The sequence below is a fragment of the Caloenas nicobarica genome, chromosome 2 (genome assembly GCF_036013445.1).
Source record: "Caloenas nicobarica isolate bCalNic1 chromosome 2, bCalNic1.hap1, whole genome shotgun sequence".
Taxonomy (NCBI): Eukaryota; Metazoa; Chordata; class Aves; order Columbiformes; family Columbidae; genus Caloenas; species Caloenas nicobarica.
Window position 1 is genome coordinate 4,964,139 of NC_088246.1, and position 27,041 is coordinate 4,991,179.

The 27,041-nt window shown below is 44.1% G+C and overlaps 1 protein-coding gene across 4 annotated transcripts in view; it reads left to right on the forward strand.

The window, feature by feature from the left end:
* Window positions 1-6,096: 6,096 nt before the first annotated feature.
* The window catches only part of CRHR2 (corticotropin releasing hormone receptor 2), a 157,594-nt gene continuing 136,649 nt past the window's right edge, over window positions 6,097-27,041 (forward strand). The window contains exons 1-2 of one of the 4 annotated variants that reach the window (XM_065628081.1): window positions 6,097-6,355; window positions 22,663-22,756. In XM_065628081.1, coding sequence (XP_065484153.1) covers window positions 6,290-6,355; window positions 22,663-22,756 — 160 coding nt within the window. In that variant the 5' untranslated portion in view covers window positions 6,097-6,289. Of the gene's footprint in view, window positions 6,356-22,662; window positions 22,757-27,041 lie in introns of those variants that run through there. The other 3 variants (XM_065628082.1, XM_065628079.1, XM_065628080.1) reach the window with 3 other exon arrangements.

A 27,041-nucleotide genomic window follows, 5' to 3' on the forward strand; every position in this document is an offset into this window, starting at 1 on the left:
AAAAATTGCTGACAACTCAGCTACTAAAATAATTGAGACCTCAAAGAATTCAGAGCAGCCTGCTCAAGGGAAGGATCCTCTCAAAATTCCAGCTGGTGAAACCATACTTCAGCAAGGAAGCTTACAAAGGCAATGATGAAGCTTGCCAGAAATTACAGGATGAAATGTAGGGAAATCAGTGAAGATCTAATTGAATTATTGTGTTCTGGCTGCAGTCACCTCCATACACTCAATCCACAGCAAAGAGAGGCAAAGCACCTTAACTTCTCTGTTTCCCTGAGACTTGTGTTGGGTTGGGAACATGCAAACTGTGAAAATATGGTTCAGCTGACATGCAGTGCAAGGATTCAGTACAAACATTAGGACAGTGATGATTTAATGACAGATGTGGTCTGTGATAGGGTCTTCTCCCTCCCCTTGCCCCTGGGTGGGATACTTGATCTCAAAACCTCGCTGGGATGTGTTGCCTTTGTTTTCCCTCCAGGAGGGTCCTGGGCTGAGAGGAGGCTCCTTACCTGCTCATTTGGACAGGAAATTTGTCTCCAAAACTGCTTTACCAGGTGACTTCGGGATCCCTTCCAGGCTGCCAGTTGCCCTTCACAGTTTGCAAAGTCTGACTGCAAGACACCCAGATCAGCATTCCCTGATGTGTCAGCTTTGCTGTCCCCCAGCCAGCCGGGACAAAAAGAGCATCTGGCAGCGCCTGCAGCCACCAGAACAATTCTCCCAGCCCATATGGGCTTGGTGCTGGCTTAGGTTTGCGGGCTTTAGGGAAGCAATGAGCTGATTGCCTTGGCAATAGGATGTGCAAAACACGAAGCTGGGGATACTGTCCCAAGGAAAAGCTCTGCATTATTCCATGAGAATACTGTGTCTACACGAATTCCACAGTAAAGAAAGCCAGAAAATATATTTTGTGCCTAAGGGGTGATGCTTCCACCTCACTTTCCTCCTCTCCCCCCAGTCCCAAGGTTTATACTGCGCACCAAAGACTCACTAGTAGGAACCATTTCAAACAATGTAACTTTCTTTAAATATCACCATTTTCTCCTCCATCCTACTTACATTCCTCATTCAAGTGTAATTGCTGAAGAGGAAGAAACTATGTGCCTTTACTCTGTAAGAGTGAATTCTGTTATCCTGAGCTGTGCTCGTTATCATCTCTGGTCACCATTATTTCAGGAAACCATTACATTCATTATTAATAAGAGCCCTCCAGCTAACTTTCCAACCTTGCAGACATTATTCTGGTTTGAAATGTCATCATGTCCCTATGGCATTCACTCACTTTGCAAGAAGCAGGGGGAGACTCGTCCCATTCCCTTCCCCAGCCTGACCTTTTTCAGATCTGGCACACCCAGATCAATTCACCTGCCTCTTGGAAACAGCTGAAACTGATACAGTCGAAAGGAGACAGAGCAGTACAACACTTTCAGAGATTTGTACCTGTTCTGAGCTGCCACATAATCTCTGGAAGGAGTTTAACTTTATTGACTCAGGAGATGAATAAAACATGTGATGCGTAATTAAAATTTGATCCACTCAGATCCTGCACAAGAGACCTAAAACCTGCCTGAGGTCCTGAATGGGGATCCAATGTGTCCACTTTCCCCAAAAGCCTGCATCATTTGATTGCTGATACTAGGAATAAAACCTGTATTTTGCACTGAGTATGGAGAGAGCCTAAGTAGAGGTTGAGACTAGGATAAGAAACTGAACCCAGGATCTTTGGCTGTTTTGATCCGCTGAAGTTCTAGCAAAAAGTGCAAGGATGACTCCGCATCCAACCATGTATCTGTGATTACCACACACTCATCTCTTCCTGATCCCAGAGCTTTTTCAGTCAAGGCTCGACTTCAAGAGGAGATAGGGAGTGTGCTCATTCAAGATACCCATAGGACAGATACAGCAGCTGGAGCTCAGTCCCAAAAAACTGTCCTATTGCTTAAGACCCATGGTGTCCTTTGCAAATGAACAGTCCAGTCGTGTCACCCCTGCCATTGCTCTGCTGGTGACACATCCATAGAACAGGGCTCTGGATCTCACTTGAGGTAACATATTTGATATTTTCTGTTGATTCCCTTTACTCTAGCTGAAAGATATGTCTAAGAGGCCACCTAATATTTCAGAGAGACAAAGTTGGCACCTAATTCAGTCTGATTCTACCCTTTGGGTACTTCTGTCTTATGTGACGTTTGTGGTTATTATTAAAACTGTTTATCAATTTACTTATTTGTACTGTAGAAACTCCTCAGGGTTCCAGCCACAGCAGCGACCTTACTGTATTAGATGTTACACCAAGAGCTGGCCATGCCTTTCCTCCAGCGAGGATGCTTTCTGTAAGTTTCGCACTGAGACCAGTGGGAATACTTGCAGGTTTAGAGTTGAAGATATGTCTAAGTCCTTTCAGGAGCTTTAAAAATTAAAAATAAACAAACAAATAAAGAAATAAATAAGGAAATAAATAAGTAAATAAGTAAATAAATAAACCACCAAACTAAGCAAGAGGGAGTCACCCTTGTATGGGCATGGTTGCAAGCAATATCTGAAAGTCATTTGGGCAAGAACTGAACAGTTGGATCCATGCCATGATGCCATATGGAGACTCGTTCCATCCAACTGATCAGAATTGTCATGTTCTTCTCCTGCATGCCTGAATCTTTACGCATATATCTCAAGAGTCTTGGTCTGTTTCCTAAAGGAACAAGGCTTATGTTGCATATGCCATATCCACATGCACGAGTGTGTGTATATCTCTATCTGTATGTGTCTGTCTCCATTTTAAGTCTCGGACCAACTTCACCCATAAAGCCAGACAGTATGATGAATGATCCTACAAGTTTATAAAAGGACGTGACCAGGATAAGAGTCCCCAGGCACACCATGACTGAAGGAAAAGCTGCAACACGAGCTCAGCCCTTAAGGAACACAAGGGAATCTGAAGAGGAGAGACCTTATAAGCAACCCACTCAACAAAAAGCTTTGATTGGACTTTGCAGTCAGCTATAAGGGGAAAAGCCCTGGAAACGAGACTGTGGGAATGATTTGTTTAATCCTTAGATAGTCACAATTTGGGCTTGTTTTTTCTGTTTCAATACAGCTTTTAACATTATGAGGCTCTGGTTCTGGACAGTGGAATAAACACAGATAAATCATAACAAAAAGCCATGGAACGGTATGTTGGAAAACTGTTCTGGTTCCAGGGCAGATGAGCTATGTCTGTGCACATGGATCTTCAGGATTCCTTTACCAGTTCTCATGAGTTCACATAATCCTGTTGCATGTGAGTTTCCAGTCCTGGAGGTGAATGTTTAAATGCAATAAAAATTTGTGCTGGATTTATTCCTCCTTTTGCGTTTTCATGAAAACATTCATATTAATTGGAAGCATGCAACTTTGGGTTATGGTTTTGTTTTCTTTTAATAACAAAAGGAAACAAATGTTGGTGTGCAACTAACCGGGGAGGAAAAACTAGGCAAGCTTTAAATATTTAAATGCATTAAAATCATTGAATAGCCAAAGGAAAAGAGAAAATAATGCTGCACTGTGAAAACCGTTGTCGGTGTGTTAGAAGAATTCCAGGTCCACTAGTATATATAAGTGCCCATCTTACTGCTGAGATATTCATGCTGTATTAAGTGGGATTCCTGCATGGGATTAAGGGTCTAAGCTTCCTTGTAAGTGTTTTAGAGAGGGTGAGAAGCTGTTGTTTTACACCTTTCTGAGCAAATTACAAAAAGCAAAATAATTCAGTAAAGCCTCAAAGATGTCCAGGTGCTCCCATTTCTAAGTAAGGCTTGCTAAGATTTTGAAGGCCCTGAGGATTTGTTGGAACTCTTTCCTCTGTGCCACCATGACCTTTACGCCAATTGATTTTGATTAATTAAAAAAAAAAAAAATAAAGGTAGGAGAAAGAAAGGTACCACCTCCCTGAAAGGAGACCATTGGCATTGGCAACAGGTGACCAGGGCGGACTTTGCCCACCGGAGGTGATGGGCAGTGTATGACACTGCTCCCTGTGGATATCCAGCAGCTGGGCTGGGAAGGAGCAGGTCACATCTGCTCCTGCTCCAGAATTGTGACTGAGGCTCGCGTGTCTCAGAACAGTTGGGCTTTCCGGGACAGTCGCAGCTGCAGCTGTGGGCAGGTACAGACTATGATTCACAACACAGCCGGCTGTCCTCTGGGCAGGTGGGATGGAGCAGAGGATGAAAAAAATCTTATTAGGCTCATTTGCTGGCACTGGGAAGACCAGGGCTTGGCCTGATGCCCACAGTTTGACAATACCACAAACACATCCATTGTATGGAGAGGCCTAGATGGATGCAGGAGGCAGGGAGTAATTAGTCTGTGTTAGGCCCAGGAACTAATGAGCCCCAACAGGGTTGGGTGTCCAAATCTGCAAGACTCCAACTCCCTTAGCACCAAGAGCTGCTCTGGGGCAACAGAGCAAAGAGCCAGAAGCACCTTGGGCAAGTGTGTCACTGCGCGTACGGCAAGAAGATATGGGGTGACCTTGCTTTGCCTGTGGTTGCAGAGAGGTCCAGTCTGGCAAGTACCCACAGATGAGAAGAGCATGACAAAAGTCTCTTGTTTCAGAGACAAAGTGCAAGAAATAACCACACAGGCTGCTTTTGGGTTGCCTGCCTAGGAGGGTGTATGTTCCCAGCTGAGACGTGCTGTTGGGGAGTCTTACAAGGCTTGGTGCTGGGGAAGAAAGGGCTTCTCATTGCAGCTGGGGAATAGAAAAGGGGATGCCTCACAGGCTTAGAGATTTTGGGGAAGGTGTGCCAGTGAATTTGGTGACCAACAGGCTGGAACCATATTGCCTCAGAGTACCCAGCAAGTCTGGACACTTGTTCCTCATTATCTTTGAATCATGGAATCATTTTGGTTGGAAAAGACCATTAAGATCATGGAGTCCAACCACTAACCTAGCACTGTCAAGTCCACCTCTAAACCATGTCTCTAAGAACCTCATCTACACATCTTGTAAACCCCTCCAGGGATGGTGACTCAACCACTACCCTGGGCAGCCTCTTCTAGTGACTGACAACTCTTTCTGGGAATAAATTTTTCCTAATGTCCAATTGAAATCTCCTCTCATGTAACTTGAGGCCATTTCCTCTCATCCTATCGCTTATTCCTTGGGAGAAGAGACCAACCCCTCCATGCTCCAAGCTCCTTTCAGGCAGTTCAGAGATCAGAAGGTCTCCCCTCAGCTCCTGTTCTCCAGCTGAACCCCCAGCTCCCTCAGCCGCTCCCATCACACTTGTGCTCCAGCCCCTTCCCCAGCTCCGTTCCCTTCTCTCAACTCGCTCCAGCACCTCAAGGGCTTTCTTGTTGTGAGGGGCCCAAAACTGAACCCAGGATTCGAGGTGCGATGGTGGAGGTCCTCATTGCACCTAGTAATATTGCATGTGGGGCTGTGGGGAGGGTGTCCTCTTACTCCTGAAGGATTGGCAGGCAGTTCACAATGCACATAGTGTCAGGGAGGATTCCACCATCCTTCTCGAGGCTTGTAGGGGATGCACAGTGCACTTTGTGCCTGGGCAGTGGTGGAAACCCATTGGTCCTGAAAGTTTATGGGCAGTTGAAGCTAACATTGCAGCTACTGCCTGGCAGAAGTGGGTGTCGGTGAAGTGATTTGTATGGTTCCTGGAGGATTGTGGTGGAGGTCTGCGTTGCACCTAATTTTGGAAACATTGCACCTAGAGCCTGGACAAGGGAAATCCTCTCGCTCCTGGAAAATTTGAGGCAGTGGAACCCCCAATATATGGAGCGGTGGGGAGGATCCCTGTTATTTCTGGAGGCTTGTGTGGAACGCGCTTCCATTGCACCCAGTGCTTTGGGAAAGCGATCTCCACTACACTTAGTACTTGGGGAGGGGGGACTGTGGGCAGTGAAGCCCTTATTGCACCCAGTGCCTGGTGGAGGAATGGAGAGAGGAATCACTCTCGCATTGCGTGCAGGGGAAGAAGAAGTTCCCCCTCGCTCCCGGAGGCGTCGAGGGTCGCGCTCCCCCGGTGCGCCCGCAGTCCCCTCCATCCCCGCGGCGCCCCGGGCGGAGGGCGGGCTTGGCTCCCCCGCCCGGCTCCCTCCCTCCCGGGGGTTTGCCCTGGGACACGCCGGCGGCGCTGGGGCCGGCTCCTCGGCGGCGGGCAGGGGTCAAGGGCAGCAGCGGGGAGGCGCGGGGCGGGGGGAGATGCCAGCGCCGGGGCAGCGCGGAGGCTCCGGCTGAGCGGGCAGCGCCAGCCCCGGGGAGACCCCCGCTCAGCCCGCCGGCCCCATGGCGGGGCGGGCGCCGCAGCTCAGCCTCCCGGCGGCAGCGGCCGCCGCGCTCCTGCTCTTGCCAGTAAGTGCCGAGGAAGGGGTGGGTGGTGCGGGGGTAGGGAGGGAGGGAGGGAGGGAGGAAGGACGGGGGGGAGCCCCACGACCGCAGGGAACCCACTCGGGTTCAGGAACCTCACAGGTCCCGCCCGGCTCCGGGTGCTGAGGGACCCGTCCCGGGGACCGTTCCCCGCTCCCTCGTAGATGCGGTTCGTCCCCGGGCTCTGAGGGATCTCTCCGGGGACCGTTATCTGCTCCCTTACAGGTCCCCCCCATCTCCAGGCGCTGAAATACCCCATGGCTGCTCAACTCTGGGTCTTCTCAGAACCCATAACCCTTCCCTGTGAAGTTGCCACCTCCCCGTCCCCCGTCCTTGCCAGAAATGTCCACCACAGGGACCCCACTGGGGTCACAGCTGCCTGTCCCAGAGAAAAGGGGTTTTCCTGCCACCGCCCAGTTCAGTGGGACAGTGTGTGGCCACATCTGGTGCCCATTGTCCCCAGCCTCTCTCCCCGGTCCCTCTTCTCCCAGCATTTGTCTTTTTCGCTGCAGGGATCAGCAAACAGCGGTGGGGAAGCCCAGGGCTCAGCCTGTGCATCCATCCCAGCGTTTGCTCTGAGTTTTGCTTGAGCAAAACGTACGAGAGGCTTTTCCTCCTGGTCCTTCTCCATCATGAACCTCCCCCTGGGAGATGCTGGGATGAGGTGGAGATAAGATTGGTCTGTGTCAGACTGGACTTCAAACAGCTTTCCCAGCCCATACTCCTAAGTCAGACTGACTTCTTGCATGGCTTGTTTGTTTCAAGTGATAGTTTTAAGTGTGGTAAGTGATACTTACAAATTAAAAGTGAGAGATTAAGCAGGAGGTTCATTGATCTTGTGCAGAATTTATAAAGGCTGTTCCCACAGCATTAAAAAAGTGACAGTGATCTTTCTGGACTGTAGTTTAATTGGCCCATTTTTAACATTTCCTTAAAGAAAGAAAAAAGTCTGTTCTATTTCCTTACATTTTTGTTTATTTGTTTCTTTGTTTGTTTTTCTGCTCTCTAGTTTACAAAGACAGGTAGAGAGAAGCCAGGTCTGCGAAAGCAAAAGGCTCCAAAGGCAAGCAGCAACTTAATCTTAAAAGCTTTGTGGTAGCTTTCTTAGAAGACAGAGAATATTTTCTCAGCTCCACCTGTGTCTTTTTCCCCAGTCAGAGATCAGTGCACATGGGATCACAATCGCATGGGTCTACAAACTTGCTATTTTCGATCCCAAAACCGTTCTTCCCAAACTCTATTTCTGCATCTCTCTTCTCTTCCAGACTGTTTTCCCTTACTAAATTTCTTTTGGTCCACAAAATTATTTCAGTTTATGCTCAGAGAGGGGGACTTCTTGGCAGTGAGGTTATCAAAAGTGCCCAGGTACCAAGAGCTGCCAGAGTAATTCTTTTTCAATGAATCAAAAAATGTCGTGTGCTTCCCCTGTAGATGTAACCTATGGACATTTTTCCAGTCCCCCTGTAAATTTTTGTAATTGGGTTGCTGCTCTAAAAACAAACCACCTGCCTTGAAAGAAATAAAATAATTTAAAAAGCAATGCAGATTAAGACTCAAAATGTCAAGTTTCCATACAACGCATTTAGTCGGAGAGAAATGTGTACTTGGAGTGTAATTCCGAGTGTTCTTATATGGAGAAGCTTGTTTCGATGTAGCTACTTGTGTCTGATACAGACTCATGTGTTCGCCTGTGCGGTATGTGGAAATAATGTGTTGGAAGACGATCTTCAGCCTCATGTATAGAACAGCTCTTGTTGCTGCAGCTGTAGCAAAAGCTGAGTTTTTTCTGTTCTTTGGGGGTGTGTTTTCCTCTGCAAATGTTGCTGGTAAATCTGTATCTCTGCTTTACAGCTGGATGAAACTATGCACCAAGAAACTTAAGAGCAATATTTTAAAACTTTGGCTCAAATCCAAAGCTCTTAAGTTCCTGTTTGACTTGAAAACACTTGGAAGTTGACTCAGGGTCAACGGCTCTATTCACATTCGTGGATTTGAGAAAAGGCAGAGCTGCTTGTGGGAACAGGCCCTCACGCGATTAAGGAAGCTTAAGTTTTCACAGTAGCTGAGCAATTGTGTTTTATGGCAACTGCAGGTTTGCAACACTTAGGAAGTGAGGCAACTTTCTAGTACAAAATCAGACCTGCCACATGAAAATGCTGGTGCAAATGACCTGTCAGATTTCACAGGGCTGATCAGCAAAGGGGTGAAGACTTGCACAGCGGGCTCTGAGATTTATGTTCTCTTAAAGGGTTTCCGTACATATGATACACTGGAAAATGCATTGACTTGAATGTGAAAAACAAACAAACAAACCATAAAACAAGAGCAAATGAATCTTTTGACATTTTGATATAGAGTTCTTGCTGAGTTCACTTAATTTGGAGGAGGGGGGCGGTTATTAATCAAAAACAAAAGCAAAGCTTGCTATAATTCATATCATCTCCTGAAGCTCCTAAAACAACCACAGCAGTTTATCAGCCAGTGGTGACAACTTAAAGAATATTCCTGATCTGAGACTGCCGAAATTCAGTCCCACTGTGAATTAATGCAGCATAAACATCTCGTCATGGGGGGAGTACTTTGGCAGGGTTTAAATCTGTAGCCATCTTGTGGTAATTACTGGATGTTTGAAGGAGGCAGTTGTGTGCAAGGATGAGCGGCTGATGTTGGATGACAGGTAGTTTTGCCATGAAATGTTTCAGTGATATTCATAGCTGCCCTCAGCTAGAAAGCACGCAGCCTTTAGCTTTTGTTCATATAAGGCATCTGCTTACGTATTATTGTTCTGTCGAGAGTGGAAGAGAAATAACAATTAAGTCTTCTCAACTCTGTGGCCATCGTGTTGCAAACCAGAGAGCGTCTGCCAAAGCTGGTGGAGGAAAGGAGTGCAGGGATGTCATTGCAGAGTGTTCTCTAGCAGAGCTACATACTTATTTAGTTTCAATCTCATAGGTTCTATCTCTACTAGTATATTAAGATAATCAGGACAGCTCTTCAGCCTTCAATCCAAATGCCAGAAAGTGGTTTCTGCCCATGCTATTGAGCTCCTTCAGCTTCTAAAATGAGGAGCCTGTGTGTAAACTGACTATTGAGAACGGTCCGTGGTGCAGCTTAATTTGCGCATCCTTCCCTGGAACTGTTTGAGGTACCACTAGACTGCTTGGGGCAAAAATGAGGCCAGAAACCACTCTAAAAATTTAATAGTATAAATGATTAAGTAGTTAAAACAGACCTTTGCACTGTCAGATTTATTAGCTTAGATGGAGTATGCTGTGCTCCCATTGCTCATGGCTCTCAACGAGTGCCTGAGGGAGGCATTTTCCTCTCAGACAAGCTCTTCATTGCTTTGAATTTAGAGATCACCTTTCATTGTGCTAGAGATTACTGTGGGATCCTGCTGGTGATGTGGTGATCTGAGAGATTCACAATGAGAAAACAAGGGAGTGGATGATATCAACTTCTAAAGTTTCTGTTTTCTTTTTATTTTCATTTTGTCCTATATAATATTAAATAAAATATTTTTTAAATATTACTATTAGACCAAACATTTGCACATTTTTGTATTGTTTTAATAGTTCTTCAGAATTTTTTTTGGCTGGAAGAGGAAATGGGGATAGTAAGAACAGGCTATGCTCGCTGCTGAATTTGATCCTTTTTAGTTTATGTTATTTTCAGGTTTGCAGCACTGCAAACCCAAGAAAGAGGCTTTGGAGAAAGGCTGATTTACTTTAGATTACAATTTTATCCAGTAAATGACATTTCTGCGGGAATTTGCTTTTCCACTCTATGTCTATAAACTGAAACAGGTAGATCAAACTTTGTTTATATACACACACCCTTCTTTCTTTTAACCTACACCAACTTTAATCCCAAAAGTAGCCTGTTCTCCCTTGAAGTGCAAACACTAATTCTTGGATGTAAAGCTGGAGCTGTCCAGCAAGCCACATGGCACCTCCTTGCGTCCTGTGGAGACAAGATATGTATCAAAGCATTGCATGAACATTGTCTTTGCCTTGTTATCTTTTTATTCATAACTAAATGCATTTGGCTTCTCTGCTTTATCAAACAATTTCTTTATAAAGAATTATTTTATTTTACTTCTAATCTGTTTTTTTTTTTGTAATCTTAACAGCTTTTAAAATAACTATATATGGTCTGAGCTGGTGAGTATTGGGTAAAGAGCTTTATGTGTTTTATTTTTTCTTCTCTGAAGAGTTGGATAATTTTTTTTTCTGGCCCTTATTACAAGAGGAGGCAAATACAAACTAGTCTTTTACCATAGTGATCAGTCAACTAACAAATACCGTCCTTCAGGTTAACAGCTGCTTCAATTTCATCAGTCATATCCAAATGTACGAATGAGGGTGGTAAAATGGAACAGGTTGCCCAAGGAGATGGTAGATGCCCCATCTCTGGAGACATCCCAGGCCAGGCTGGACGGGGCTCTGAGCAACCTGAGCTGGTGCAGATGTCCCTGCTCATGGCAGGGGTGGCACTGGATGAGCTCCCAAACTATTCTATGATTCTATGAAAATTACACTTCCATTTTCTGGTGCCAGTGTGGGGATAACTTTCCTACAAGGCTCTTTGACAAATAGAGTGTCATGCTTTCATAAGTCCTGAGCAGTTCTCTGGGCCTGGGTTCATTTCAACTAGCCCTCACAAGCAGAAGTTCTGCTGACTCTGCATGACCTTGACAAAGGCTGTGCCATTTGGGAAATGCTGTGGCAGGGAGAGTGATGCTCTGAGAAAACTAGTTCACAGAGATGGGTTTTGACATTCTCTCCTGACCTCTGGCTCATAGTCCCTCATTGCTGTGCAAGTGAGCCCACATTGAGAGTCAGGATCTGGGACCCTGTTGCTCCTGCTCCTGCACATCTTCTTCCCCAGATTGACAGCTTTATTGTGGACCTAAATGGGTGGAGAACTTGGAAGATGTCCTTGTCCAAGAATGATCAATTGTACAGAATTTGTACAGAAACATGACTTGTTTTCACGAAAGGAGAAAGAAAATCCATTTGGTATTTCAAGACCCGAAACATACTTCTTTAACTGAGCTGTAGGAAAATGAAACTAGTTAAAGCTCTACAAACTTTTGCGTAATCCTGGCTGAATAACTATCCGCTCTGGGTTGCTTATGCCGGGAAAGTAAGTCATGAGCAATGCAGATGGAGATTAAAATACATTAGTTGTCCCCACTGCAATGCTAAACCCTTGCCCTGGTAATAGTAGCTGAAGTGCCAGAGAACTGGAAAGGAGCCACCTGCCTCTGAGGGCTATGGGACAATCTCTCTTGCTGTTACCCAGGTTCCTGGGACAAGGGAGGCTTTTTAAGTGCTGTTATCTCTGTGCTGACTGGATTTTGGGAGTGCTGTCCTCTAGCAGGGGTGGCTTTTACAGTGGAAAGGAAGTTCTGGGAAGAAAGAGGAAAGAAGGTGAAAGCGAATTGAAGGAAGTGTGCTGATGAGTCTGATCAGGTTGCCCACAGGGCTGCCAGCCAGGCTCTGCTAGCAGCCGTCTCAGTGCATGGACTAAAGTATCAATTCCCTTTGAGTGGCAGTAGCAGACTCCACAGCCCGGACACAGCTTGGGTTTCAGGAGGCTCACGCCAGCAGAAGCAGAGATGGTCCATGAGCCAGCAGCTGTGGCTGTGCTTTGTTGTGCGGCCATCACAGGAGTAACCCTTCTGCATTTGGGTCACAACAACCCCATGAATGCTACAGGCTCGGGAAGAGCGCCTGGAAAGCTGCCTGCAGGAAAAGGACCTGGGGGTGTTGATCTGCAGTGGCTGAACATGAGCCAGCGTGTGCCCAGGTGGCCAAAAAGGCCACCAGCATCCTGGCTTGTATCAGGAATAGTGTGGCCAGCAGGACCAGGGCAGTGACCGTCCCCCTGTGCTGGGCACTGGGGAAGCCAAACCTCAAATCCTGGGGTCAATTTTGGGCCCATCATGACAAGAAAAGATCTTGAGGTGCTGGAGCAAGTTGAGAGAAGGGAACAGAGCTGGTGAGGGACTGGAGCACAAGTGTGATGGGAGCGGCTGAGGGAGCTGGGGGTTCAGCTGGAGAACAGGAGCTGAGGGGAGACCTTCTGATCTCTGAACTGCCTGAAAGGAGCTTGGAGCGTGGAGGGGGTTGGTCTCTTCTCCCAAGTGACAAGCAATAAGACGAGAGGAAATGGCCTCAAGTTGCGCCAGGGAAGGTTCAGAATGGATATTAGGAAAAACGTCTTCCCAGAAAGGATTATCAGGCATTGAAACAGTTTGCCCAGGGCAGTGGTGGAGTCACCATCCCTGGAGGGGTTTAGTATTTGGCATATTCTAATTATGATTAGGTAAACAGTGTTGAAAATACTAGAAACCTGAGTGAAAAAATCAGCATTCAAGATACACTCTGTAAACTGTTAATTACAGCATTGCCAATATAAAGGATTTGGAAGTAACTATTATCTATTATTCTTTTTACCACAGAAACTATATGTCCTAGAATCAGGGAATGAAAAAATAATTTATGCTTGAAGGAACTGCTAGAGGTCTCTTGTCCCATCTCCTTCTCAGAGCAGAGCTAATTCCAAAACCAGATCACGTTGCTCAGGGCCTCATCCAGTTTAGTTGTGAAAATCTGTGAAGATGGGGATTTCACAGTGTCTCTGAACCTCTTTTCACAACATCTCTGAACCTCTTTTCACAACATCTCTGAACCTCTTTTCACAACATCTCTGAACTTCTTTTCCAAAGTTCAGTCATTGCTATGGTGCATTATTTTTTCTTCATCCCTGTGAGATTTTCTCATGCTGCAACTTGTGAATAACATCTGCCTTTTGTCCTTTGTTTTGTCAACTTCTGAGAAGAGTCTGACTCCTCTGTAATTTCCCTTCAGGTGGTGAAAGACTGTTGTTAGACCTTCTCTCATTCCAGTCTTGGAGTTAAATTTCGCTGTGCTATGTGCTTTTCAAATACTAAAGGTGGGCTCCAGCCCAAGACTTAGAAGTTTAAGGAAGAAGCAATAGATGGAAAGAGAAGAACGAACCAGTGAGGTGACACTGGTCATCAGTTGCAACCTTTCGTGAGTCTTGGGTCAAAGAAACATTTTATGGGGGATAGAGAGGTACCATTGTCAACATTCTGTGGGCAATGAGAGAAGATATTACCAGCTGACTGAAGTCTTGATCCAGAAAGGGAGATGGGTTTTTACCATTTTTTTAGGTGGGAATGTACTAGCAGAGACCTGAGAAACAAAGATGAGGAGCTCTCATTTGTTGAGTTAGAAATGGGGGAACCTGTGAAGGGAGGCCTTGAAGTCTGGTGGCAATGTGATAACGACGGATGAGTGAATGATCTTTGCAGAGCCTATTAAGGTAGATAAGAGTTTGCCTGGGAGAGGTAGCTGAGATACTGGCATTCATTTGGGTAAATGTGACTTTTAAACTCAAGCTATTCTGCATTCCCTGAGTGTTTCATCTCCAGTGCGTAAGTCATCTCATCCTAAAATACCTGTTTAAAGCAGAAATGATGGATTGTTCCTCGATAGTGCTTCCTTCTTCCACTGAGTATTAGGGAGCCTAAGCAATGCCTTCTGAAGTGAGTGAGTGAGGTGAATCACATTTGAGATGCTGAGGGAATCCATAGTAACGTGGATTAGGTGGAAAGAGTGGGGAAGAATTAGTTGTGGGTTTGGTGTGAAGACCTAGGAAAAGGACAGACAAGAAGGCAGGAGTGCTGTGAAGGGCTTGCTCCCCTTCCAGATTCTGAATGTGATATCTACAGATACGGGGAATGAGGAACAAAACTCTTCAAAGATGTGAAACTGGAAAGTCTTTCGATTAAAAAAAATATTTGGAGACAGCTGTAGCCTGTGATTCAAATGCTGTCTTGCTCCTTTTTTAATATCTCAGGTTGCTTTTAGAGGGCATGGAGACTTGTTGGGACAAGTCCATGTCATGGGTGGCCTTAAACAGTTTTGCTTTCTATGCTGCAACTCAGAAGGACAGTTAGCACATATGTGGTTTTCAGTGAAGAGCCTCCCTCTACACGCTCATTCAGCAGAGCACATAGGCAGATGCTTGATGAAGGCAGATCTCCAAGTTTCAAAGACAACAGTGAAGTTCAGTGGTGGGCTCAGTGTAGCAGATACTTGAGTTTTTAAAATTTATTTCTGATTAAAGATGAATTTAATTTCATGCTTGGAACTGAGCATGTGTTTAGTTGCTTTACTGAACTGAGGTCCTACTTCCCATTCCATGCAGACATATATTGTCTTTCTCCAGACTTCCTGGAAGAGCTGCACAATACATGCTGTCCTCTAAGATCATAGAGCAATGTCTTCTGGATCATTTGGAGTTCACTAGCTAGTAGTACTATTTTATCTAGCCGCTTGGATTAACTTAGAGACAAGTAATGACAGGGAGTTGAAAGGACTGAAGGATGACTTGAAAAGGAGACTGGCTTTCTTGAACTGTACTAGCACTCTTTCCTGGAACCTTAGCTGACTCAGGTTTCAGGTTGCAGGTTCCTGTGAAAACTTGTATTTTGACCTTCTATCACAAATGGAAATTATTTTTCTGGTGAAGCAGAACCAAACGACCATGTACTGCTGAATGCTGTTGCACCAACAAAGTTAAGTTACTGAGCTGAGAAAAGCCAAAGATGTCTTGAAGAAGAGGACTGATCTTTTTTGGTTCTTCAACAAGCAAAGTATTTCATAGAATCATAGAAGCATAGAATCATCTTGGTTGAAAGAGACCCTCAGGATCAAGTCCAACCATAACCTAACCTAATACTAGCACTAAATCATGTCCCTAAGAACCTCGTCTAAATGCCTTTTAAACCCCTCCAGAGGTGGTGACTCCACCACTGCCCTGGGCAGCCTGTTCCAATGCCTGTCAACCATGCTGGCCCTCTTAGCACTGTCCTTTAATAAGTGTCTCTTTTGCATACATCCTGTGCATGAAGTAACCACAGGACAGTGAATGTAAATCCATCCTGGCCACAGAGAAGACTGCCTTCCCCTCCTCTCCTAGGCTGTCCTCTGTTTTCCTCTTTAAGCAGCATTCTTCACTCCCCTGGTTGTGCATATGCCTTCAGGTGATTAGCAGTCAGCAAATATTCTGGCTCTCCTCACTTCACCCCACATATTGCCATCTCTTGTTAAAGAGCTGCTCAGATGAATCACAGAATCACAGAATCACAGAATGTTAGGGATTGGAAGGGACCTCGAAAGATCATCTAGTCCAATCCCCCTGCCAGAGCAGGAACCCCTAGGTGAGGTTACACAGGAAGGCGTCCAGGCGGGTTTTGAATGTCTCCAGAGAAGGAGAATCCACAACCCCCCTGGGCAGCCTGTTCCAGTGTTCTGTCACCCTCACTGAGAAGAAGTTTCTTCTCACATTTAAGTGGAACCTCTTGTGTTCCAGCTTGAACCCATTACCCCTTGTCTTACTGTTGGTTGTCACCGAGAAGAGCCTGGCTCCATCCTCGTGACACCCACCCTTTATATATTTATAAACATTGATGAGGTCACCCCTCAGTCTCCTCTTCTCCAAGCTAAAGAGCCCCAGCTCCCTCAGCCTTTCCTCATAAGGGAGATGCTCCACTCCCTTAATCATCTTTGTGGCCCTGCGCTGGACTCTCTCCAGCAGTTCCCTGTCCTTCTGGAACTGAGGGGCCCAGAACTGGACACAATATTCCAGATGAGGTCTCACCAGGGCGGAGTAGAGGGGAAGGAGAACCTCTCTGGACCTACTAACCACCCCCCTTCTAATACACCCCAGGATGCCATTGGCCTTCTTGGCCACAAGGGCACAGTGCTGGCTCATGGTCATCCTGCTGTCCACCAGGACCCCCAGGTCTCTTTCCCCTACACTGCTCTCTAATAGGTCATTCCCCAACCTGTACTGGAACCTGGGGTTGTTCCTGCCCAGATGCAAGACTCTACATTTCCCCTTGTTATATTTCATTAAATTTTTCCCCGCCCAACTCTCTAGCCTGTCCAGATCTCGCTGGATGGCAGCACAGCCTTCTGGCGTGTCAGCCACTCCTCCCAGCTTGGTGTCATCAGCAAACTTACTGATAGTGCACTCAATTCCCTCATCCAAGTCATTGATGAATATATTGAACAGTATTGGTCCCAGAACTGACCCTTGAGGCACTCCACTAGATACAGGCCTCCAACCAGACTCCGCCCCATTGATCACAACTCTCTGGCTTCTCTCCTTCAGCCAGTTTGCAGTCCACCCCACTACCCGATCATCCAGTCCACACTTCCTCAGTTTTGCCGTGAGGATGCTGTGGGAGACGGTGTCAAGGTAGACCACATCCACTGCTCTGCCATCGTCAATCCACCTTGTTACGTCTTCATAAAAGGCTATGAGGTTGGTCAAACACGACTTCCCCTTGGTGAAGCCATGTTGACTGTCCCTGATGACCCTCTTATCCTTGATATGTCTTAAGATGGCACCAAGGATAAGGTGTTCCATCACTTTCCCAGGGATGGAGGTGAGGCTGACCGGTCTATAGTTGCCCGGGTCCTCCTTCTTGCCCTTTTTGAAGACCGGAGTGACATTTGCTTTCCTCCAGTCCTCAGGCTCCTCTCCTGTTTCCCAAGACTTGGCAAAGATGATGGAGAGCGGTCCAGCAATGACTTCAGCCAGCTCCCTCAGCACCCGCGGGTGCATCCCATCTGGACCCATGGATTTATGGATGTCCAGATTGCTTAATTGCTCCCTAACCCAGTCCTCATCAACTGAGGCAAACTCCTCCATTGCCCTGCCTTCCTCTGGGGCCTCAGGGGTACGGGGCTCCTCAGGACAGCCTCCGGCTGAGTAGACAGAGACAAAGAAGGCATTCAGTAATTCTGCCTTCTCTGTATCTTCTGTCACCAGGGCACCCACCCCGTTCATCAGTGGGCCTACATTGCCTCTGGTGTTAGTTTTATCTGCCATGTATTTGAAGAACCTCTTCCTGTTGTCCTTGACCCCTCTCGCCAGGTTTAACTCTAAGGAGGCCTTAGCTTTCCTAGTTGCCTCCCTATATCCTCTGACAACAGCCTTATATTCTTCCCAAGTGGCCAGCCCCTCCTTCCATGATTTGTAAACCCTCCTCTTCCACTTGAGTTTGCCCAGCAGTTCCCTGTTTAACCATGCAATTTGTTCTAAGTGCACTCTGCTGAATACCTGGTGTTTTTCCCAAAGCATCTGTTTTCACACACAAATACTGGTGATGGCAGGAACCTCTGTAAAACTTGCCAGATGCCACCTGCCCTGGAAACTCCCTGGCTGTATTTGAAGACAGTATGGGTTTTGTCAAGGAAATATGGGATTTGCTTTGATTTTGCTGCATTGAGCCCTCTCACTAATTATATTTTCATGGTGAAGTTAGACGCATGTTTCCCTAAACTGAGCTTCTGTAGACACAAACTTCACAGTTTTTGCATTCAGTTGGGCTCCTGCTCTGAGTCAGTCCTTCCCAAACATTCAGATGAACACTCAATCTCATTGTAGAAATGCTGCATTTGGAGAGCTTTGATTAATAAGGTTACCTTTGAGCCAGGAGTATTTTTCGGATTGGTTTATCTGAATCATCTAATTAAAGAACTAAAAATTAAATACAGGTTTTACTTTTTTTTTTAATTTATTTTTTTTTTTTTAGCTCTGGGGCAAAACTATGAAGTAGCAGCTTTCTGTGTGCTGAAGACAATTTCACTGCACTGTTGATCGTGAAACAAGGTAGAATTTAAGGTCTCAGCACTCCCAGATGTTTTACAGAAATCCCTGGGAGAAGGTGCAGCAGGAGGCTCAACAACACTGCTACTTCACAGAAATGGAGGGTAGGAATAAGCATCCTCCTAACATGATCTATGCCATTCCTGTAGATGACTCCTCAGGAGGGGAAATTACTTTGATTTTATAAGGAGTACAGATTTCTAGTTTAGACTGAGACTTCATTTTTATGTAGCAATGGAGTCATGACACGGAACCTTCCCTTGTCAACTATGGACTGAGCACGTTTTCTGGTTCATAACTACAAAATTGTTTGGTATTAGAAGGTCACTTCATCTTGCTCAGTAAAAGAAAGAAAACAGTAGTACTCCAGATAATTTTATAAGGTGGTGATGTGTTCCTGTCTCCTGTAGCTGTCATTTCTAAGAACATTTTTACTTCTCCTTTTGTGTATAGCAACTAAGTTACTCTGTCCTTATAGTAGTGGGTGAGATGCAGCAAATGCAGTCAGTGGAGACTTAAAATATGGCAGATGAACTGCACCTGAAAATTTCCTACTTTTCTTCCTGAATTGCAAAGGAATTTCTCATGTGATCAGCTCAGCTGCTGCTCTCTGCTGTGAAGTCTGTGCTATTTGAGATAAATCCCACAGCTTTTCTGTGAGTGACTTTCTGATGAGATGCTATTACAGTTCCATGGGCTGGATTTCTTTAGGACCTCGTAAGTACTAGATGCTAGAAAGGGAGAATTTTTGTTCTGTTCTTTAGACTACGTCTCTGATGTCAGAACCTCTGCCTTTGCTCAGCAAGCCACCGGCACAGGGAGGCATAACAGCTTTTCGTAGAAAGCTGGCTTTTATTAGACAACTAGAATATAGTATCTGGGAGTTCTTACATGAGAGTGAGAAAGCGGAGTTTAAGCATCTGCCCATGTTTGGCAGCATTTGCTGCCTCCCGAGCTTCCCTCCCCTATCTCAGTGACAAATGCTGCACTGTCATGTGTCATCCTTTGCCACTTCAACTCTCTCCTTCAAGTTTCAGTCATCTCGACTTCACCTGCTCTATTGCTTCTTTTTACTAGATATTTAAACTTACAAGATGCTGTCCCTTGTATCTCTGTGGTAGCCCCACACCTACAGTTACAGCTGTGGGGATTGTTTATGTTGCTGTAGCCATTTCTTACACGTTTGAGAGAAGAAAACAACCTCCAATGCAGTTAAATTACAGTACAAGTGTTAATTTGCTTTATATATACATATATATATATAATTACTTAGAGGAACACAATAATTGCTCCCCCCAGGACTCTATGTTGTTTTTTAAAATTAAGTCACAAGTCCTCTCTAATCTGCATGAAGCAACCACAAATTCTTTTAGAAACTGAGAGGAGGTGACACCATGATGGATCAGGTATTTGTCTATGCCCAGAGCTCTCCATATGGTTCCATTGAGTCATGTTACATATATCGTATAATGTTACATATGTGTTTTTATGACTTCGTGCTGGTAATTTATGAGAGCACTTGTGTGACAAATAAGAAATTCCACACAAATAAACGTCTGCAAGATCAGAACCCTTCTATTTTCAGAAGAGCACACACTACTATTAGTGCCTCACAACTTCTAACAACAGAACGTAGCAATATGCTACTCTCTCTTAGGTTGTTGCCCTTTTCATGTGCCCTTCCTATATCTAGAGGTGATCTTAGGGTGAGGTCCTCTGGTTGTGTCTCATAACTGCATTCCCTCTGATGGAAATAAAGACCTTTCATGGATTAATGAAGAGCAGTGGCCATGACCAAGGGGAAAGGTCTAACAAAATGACCATGGGAGGCACAGTGACACACCAGAAAAATTCATCCACTCCTTTTCTGCAAGTCCTCTCAGATGTGAACATAGAGTTGACCAAGGACTCCACATGTTGCTCGGGAGAGGCAGAATTGTCCTGCAGACTAGTAGTTGGTGCTCTTGCTTTAGAAAGCAAAGGGCCCCTTTTCACCTTACTCTCTGGATCAGTGCATTATTTTTATTTGTATAAGCATCCACAGTGGTGTAGAGAAATTAAGACAGACATTTCTGTGCGTGTTTCAGGTAAATGTGCAAGACAAAGTAGAACCGATTTGATGGGAAGAGGTTGTGGAAAAGTAGCTGTATAAAGAGAAAAGCAGTTTGAGTAAAGTACTGTGTTACTCAAAGCAACTAATATTTCAAAATATATACACAGTCACAGGCCAATTAGAATCACAGAATCATAGAATGTCCTAAGTTAGAAGGAACCCACAAGGATCATCAAGTCCAACTCCTGTCCCTGCATATGACAGCCCCACAGTTCACATCATAATTATCTATAACTATCACACCATAATTATTTATCTTTAAAATTCTACTTTACTTAAATGTTTGCATTTTTACTGTTCTTTATTTTTAAGAGGGTTTTTTAGGCTTTTGGGGCTTGTCTGCTTTAAATACAATTTTTATAAAGTATCACATACAAGAAAGCTGTTCACTGTGGTTGGTGGAGAGAAAATGAAAGCAAAAGTAGCATAGTATGTAGAAGGTGCTTTTCCCTCTAGCCAAATGAACCTAAATTGACCCTAAAGCAAATGTGACATTTAACCTTCCCTGTTCCTACACACCCTGTGCTGAACTAGACCTCTGTCTGTTCTTTCCCATCATCTTAAAAAGCGGACAGCTGAACACGCCGTGTATTTACAGTACATGGAGACGTCTCGAGTTTCTTCTTTGAAGTGAGACAGCGCTTTGGCGCTGGGAAGAAATGGAAAGAAATGCTTCTGCTATGTCACCTCACGTGTCTGGGTTGACATGACCACTGCTTTCTGGAAGGCTCAGCTGGAGTTCTGTGCCTTGTGAGATGGCCCTGGCTGAAGAACAGAGCCATCGCCTTCCCCTGTCTCCATGACCTGGCCATGCATGGTCAGTGCCCTGAAAGGTTTTGCGGTGGGAGGCAGGAGTTTGAGTCTTCCTGGGGGAAAACCAGCACCTTGGTGTTTATTTGAAAAGAATAAAGTCTGAGAAAGGTTTTTTGTTTGAAAATGGCCTCAGGTTGCACCAGGGAGGGTTCAGATTGAATATTAGGAAACAATTCTTCATAGAAAGAGTTGTGAAGCAGTTGAATAGGTTGCCCAGGGAAGTGGTGGAGTCACCATCCCTGGAGGTGTTTAAAAGATGTATAGATGAGGCTCTTAGGGGCATGATTTAGTGCTAGAGATAGTTTATGGTTGGACTCAACTATCTTAAGGGTCTCTTCCAACCAAAATGACTCTACCATACGATTATTCTATTATTTCAAGACTTTCTATTTTGTAAAAGAGCAACAGAGTGAGAAATAGATAGAAATAGTATTGTACAAAGAATAGTTCTTCTTTAGAGACCAACATTGCTGGTGGATTCTATTGTCATGATCATTTACTCTGCTTCTTATTAAGCAGCAAGGAATTCAGTGGCATAAAAAGGGTTCTGCAATCACTTAATGCACCTTAAAACACTGACATGTAACATCTACATTCAAGGAGTATGGTCATTTCCTTGAGCAAAAGCTACCTGTATTATATTAGTGTCATTCTGCATAAATAGGAAAGCAAAGGCATTTTGTGCATTACCATGGCTTTATAACCCCTCAGAAATAGTCAGGAAGATTTTGTTCCACAGTTTGAAAATGGAAGTTTCTGTCACTGGTGTGTCACTCCTGAATTTGCTTACGACGTTTAGTTCTGCCTTTCTTAAAGGGCTTGTCAAGAGCTTCTCTTGCTCCAAGCAGTACCTCAGCTCAGCTGTACGTTGAGACGTACAGTTCTGTGGTCTTCTCTCCTCTGTCTGCAGTGGGCACTTCAGTCATTTCATTTCTGAGTGTGAAAATGACAATGTATTCCTTGGATTCAACTCTAAATATACGTTTCCTAAAACCTATTTGGGGAGGTACTGAACCTGCAGCTTTCTTGAAGTGCCCATTTTGATATTACTGCTTTCTCGATAGCATTTGCCCTCAGTGGAGGGCTTAGCACTCTGAATTCTGAGGGTCAGAAACTTCTGTCTGTTTTACTGGCTAACAAGAGCCAAAGATCACCTTCCAGAGGTGCCTATTTTTCTTACACAGTCAATGAAAATACTTTCCTCGCACCCTCTGGATTGCCCTTTGCCTATTCCCGTCTCTTCTTCTGGACTGTGTAAGGATCTTTGGCAGCAATATAACTGTTAAAAGTTAGTTGAGAAAAATTCCACACATGATCTTTAATGGGATGTGATTCATCTTCTCTATTTTAAGCACCTACTTTTAGGTGAGACAAATTGTGAGCTTTGTTGATGCTATTGACTATCTCCCGCAAGAAGAGGTCCAGGATAGGTGGTTCATTTGTAGATGCCTACATTTAGTGAGATGAATGCCAACTGATGTCATGGAGCAATTATAACCGTAAATCTTCTCTGTCATGAGGGGACATCTGCACCTGAGCTAATTATGAATGGGAACCGCTATATAAGTTCTGGGGATTGGAATGAGAAAAATCTATCCATGCGGCTGCTTTACTGTCTGTTTTGGTTTATTTCTGTCTATTCATCCAGATAGTTCTCCACTGTGAATCTTCTGTGAATCTGCCCTTGTCTGTTCTACTGGAAAAGTACTGTGAAGCTTTGTCAGCCCCCACCAATGTCACAGGTATTTATTTCTTCATTTCTTGTTGGCTTCTTGTTACTGTGGGACCTGTTTTCAAAGTGTCCTTGCTCCAGGAACATCTTTTCTTGCTGAGATAAACATAGTGCCTCCAGCCTTGCGTTTTCATTGGCAACAATCTACACTGCTGTGACATGGAAAGAAAATGTTGAATTTTGCACACCTGGAAAGAGCTTCATGTGAACTAATAGTGACAGATTTTTTTGTAATTTGTCAAGCTGACTGTACCCACTGACTGATATGATCATTGAAGGTCAGTATTGTTTAAGTGTCAGTATCCAGACTGGTGGAGATTTATTGCCAAAGACTGTCTGCATTTCTCCAAGTTCAGAATGGGACTTCCAGGATGGGTAGGTGAAGACAGGTAGATGTGTTAGTAAAATCCAGCCCTTGTGTGGCGGTCACTGTGGAAACTGGGGTGCTCTGACCAAACTGACACCTCACTGAAGCTAAGGATGTACCCTGGACCATTTCGGCCAGATCAATATCCCATGAAAAACCGCAGTCCTTCCGATCAGAATACGCTACATACAGCACTGATTCTTGTGTTTGATTCTTGACTAAAATGCGCCAGCACAAAAATGATGCTGTAAGAGATGTCAAACTGGACCCAGCTTTTCTTCAGAAGTGGGATAGGCATACTCAGAGTCATTCCTCTGCAACGTGACCGCGAGTTGTGTGCTGCGATGAATGATGCTGCTGGGGGAAAAAGCAGGATTGTTTCTTTCCCCCTCACTTCTCTTTCCCTTGGAAAATCTTTGTGGAGGAAGAAGTTTAAAATATCTTGTAATAACGTAGATATTATCAATTAGCTGGTTCTCCAGCCCTGAGAAATGACAAAATAAATGAGACTGAAGGAAGAAAAAAATCTTTCTGTATCTGATATTATAACAATTGTGTTTTAATCTGACTGTATCAATTCCTTAGGGACAATAAGATGATCTAGATAAGACAGAGTGAAGGCTGGAAGTTCTGTTGCCTTAACTGCCTCTTAATTTGCATATAAATGGTGTGTTGACCTGTATTATGAATCTAGCCTGAGCTTTGCATCTTATGCCATTGTGTTCCAGGGAGCAACTCTGTCTCGTGTTATATTTGCTTGTATAAATTTTAATGACCATCTATCACATTTCGTAACTGAACACAAAAGAATGATAGATGAGGTTCAGCGAAAACTTCCCTAATTTTGGACGTTTATTTCAGGTATCCTTTGCCTTGTGAATATTTTTGTAAATAATATTGTAAAACTTGCCATTAATTCATAATGTATTTTTCCTTGTCCAGGGCTTCTATTGAAAAAAAAAAATAAAAATCCCACCAGGCTGTCTTAGAAGCTGGCAAAAAATTTACTTCTCAATTGTTGACAAAACAATAATTTTCTGGGCTATTTATATGATGCATGAACGCGGGGCATCTTCTCAGGCTGAGTGCAACTACTATAACAGCATTTTAATATGAGAAGGGAAGGGAGAAGTCACAGAAGCCTCTCCTGTATTGCACTATCCTTGTAAGGTATCACTGATCAAAAAGGTAAAGCACTGCTCTGAAATTAATGAAAATTGACTGTCATATAGAGACAATCCAACATGTAGCTTATCTAGAACATACCTTCCCATGATGCTTGTGACCATAGCCCTTTCTGCATCATTCTTCAAAATCCTATGAACCTGTACTCTTCTTTGAGCATGGGCTTACACATGTAGTAAAACCCAAAGCTGCTTCATGTTCAGCCAGGTTGGACATAAGCCCAGACTCAGGCATAAGCATGAAGTGAACTTTGGGACATACTAGGGACAAAAGTTCACTTTTTTTGCTTAGTATGGGCCAATGCGCTTTTCTCAATGTGGTGGATCACCAACGTGGCGCTTCTAACCGCTACATGTTCCTTTTCCATGCCAATTGCACAATCTTCAAACAGGTCCGAACTATTCAGCTATGATTTTTCTCACTAAAATTGGAAGTTTACACTATGGTGATCTCCTCTTCATAGTCAGTAAATTTCTAGTTGGTACAGTTAAAGTCCAAAGCACGATTTCATTCTAAACTAAAATCCCAAATGGAGCAGAAATGAAATGCTTTTTCTTTAAAGGAATCCAAGGATAACGAGCTCCTGTGACTAAGTCTACTCTAATTTTTTTAAGTCCAAAATTAGGTGAGCTCTGTGCATCCTTCATTTTGAGCCCTCATGTATCCCATTGAAACATTGGTGTGCTCCATTGAGCAGCACGTAACCAGACCACGGAGTCCGCAATGTCTGAGGCTTTTCTCTGGCTCACATTCTTTGACATAGTGCAGATATCATATTTTACAGGGGGAAAAAAAATCAACAAAACACCCCCAAGGAGAGGCATATTGAATAATCTTTATTTATAGCTGGCAGAGCAGTAAACATTAAGGTTTTGTAATTGGTTGTCTTCCCTGTCTCTTTTCCAGAAGATGCTGTTAATTAGTCCAATATGTTATTTTCTCCCCCTATAATTACTAGCTTGCCCCCCCTCCCCAATATGTTCATACTAAGTATCCCAAACAGATGGCATAAAATGCTTTTGAGAATTTAATGTATGTGTAATTTCACTGAATTGCTGAGTGAATGACATTGTAAATTCGGTCTGAAGTGATTTAAACCAAGCAATATTTTTTCAGAGGTGTAAGGCAGTATAACTTTCTCTCTCTTTTGGGTGTTTTTTCCTTGAAAAATCCCTGGATGACACCTTCATGATTGCCTGGGTGCAGCTTTTGAGCTTGATGGGAATGCATGTTTTTATTTGTGGACCTGAAGAATAATTTTATTTAATTATTACTTTGCTTTCATATATAAGAGGAATTGGTTGAAATGGCAGCTGAGGATGTTCCTGATGTTGTTATCGCCTGATATGGTTTGGCTAGAGTTAAAGTAATATCCAGGATGACTGAATGACTGTAATCCTATATATCTGGATGATACATGATCTGAGTTATAGCTTGAATTTTTATAGGAACTTAGCGGAAGTGGGTCCTCAGTTTACACTGATATTCCATGAGTTTTCTCATGCTTCCTTTCACGTCCTTTGACTTTCTCATCTTAAATGTTTCCACTAGAGAGTAAAATTCTTGACTTACATCTGATCCTGCTCACTTTTGATCTCTATGGAAATCTTTTGATCCCACTTTTTGGTCCATTGACATGTTCAGCCACACAATCTTTAAGACCTTGTTGAAATACCTGAAAACCGGAATTTTGTCCAAAAAAATAAAGTAGAAGATGGATGGCCAGTGCTACTGTGCTGATTGTGTCAGTATAAGAATTAAATTATTATTTTCCTTCTCTTTCTTACCCTTCGGTCATTTTGAAGGTTGTAATTTGCATTTATGGTGTTTAAGGCTCTTCAGACAACCCAATAGAGACAACGGATTAGATGTCACACATGTCATTTCATGAAGTTCTGGGATTCACTGAAAGCAAAAATTATTTGATTCCCCCCCAGTCACTGGATCCTCTTGAGGTAGGGGTTGGTTCCTTGACCTTATTCTGGTAGTTCTGTAGTACGGCAAAAGACCGTTGTTTCACAGAAATGGTGTAAATCTCCTGATTCTGAATGGTGCAAGGTTCCACCTGTACAAATTCTGGCTTATACAATATCTGGCTGATGCTGTTTTCTCAAGTCTCTCGGGAAGCTCTGGTTTAAGGAACATGTTGGTGGGTGTGGCAAGAATGTATCCAGGGATAGATTCAAACATACAACTCCTCAAAGATGCCACTCGAGTCTCCAACTAACCTGATATCATTCAGACATTGCCATAATTTCCCCTGTTGCTGGGACAGTGTCTTATACTAGGGGCTTCTCCAGCACTTACAATAGCATAAAACTGGGAAGGTATGGAAAGTGGTCTTCTTTTTTTAGTTTTTGTTTAGGGTAACCAAGACCTGAAGGGCTGGCAAATATGATACAGAACCTAAAAGAGTCCTGTACCATATAGAATAGCTGCTGCTGGCGAGAGGGATGTCTCAGGGCACTGGTGGCAGTGGATGCCTGCGTGTGGCCATCTGAATCCTTCCTTAGATCTCCATTGGTTGCACTAGGTGAACTACATGTGTTGAACTAGATGTTCAGCTCAATTCAAACATCCCCATACAGGCACACAGGAGTTTCACAGAAATCTGCAAACTGAATGCCATATAGCGTATAGTCTGAAAGATAAGAGTTAAATCCACATTTATATCTTGAATGCATACAGGAAATCTCTGACAAGAGGATTTAATGACAGATGCTTTGGCTATCGAAAACTGAAA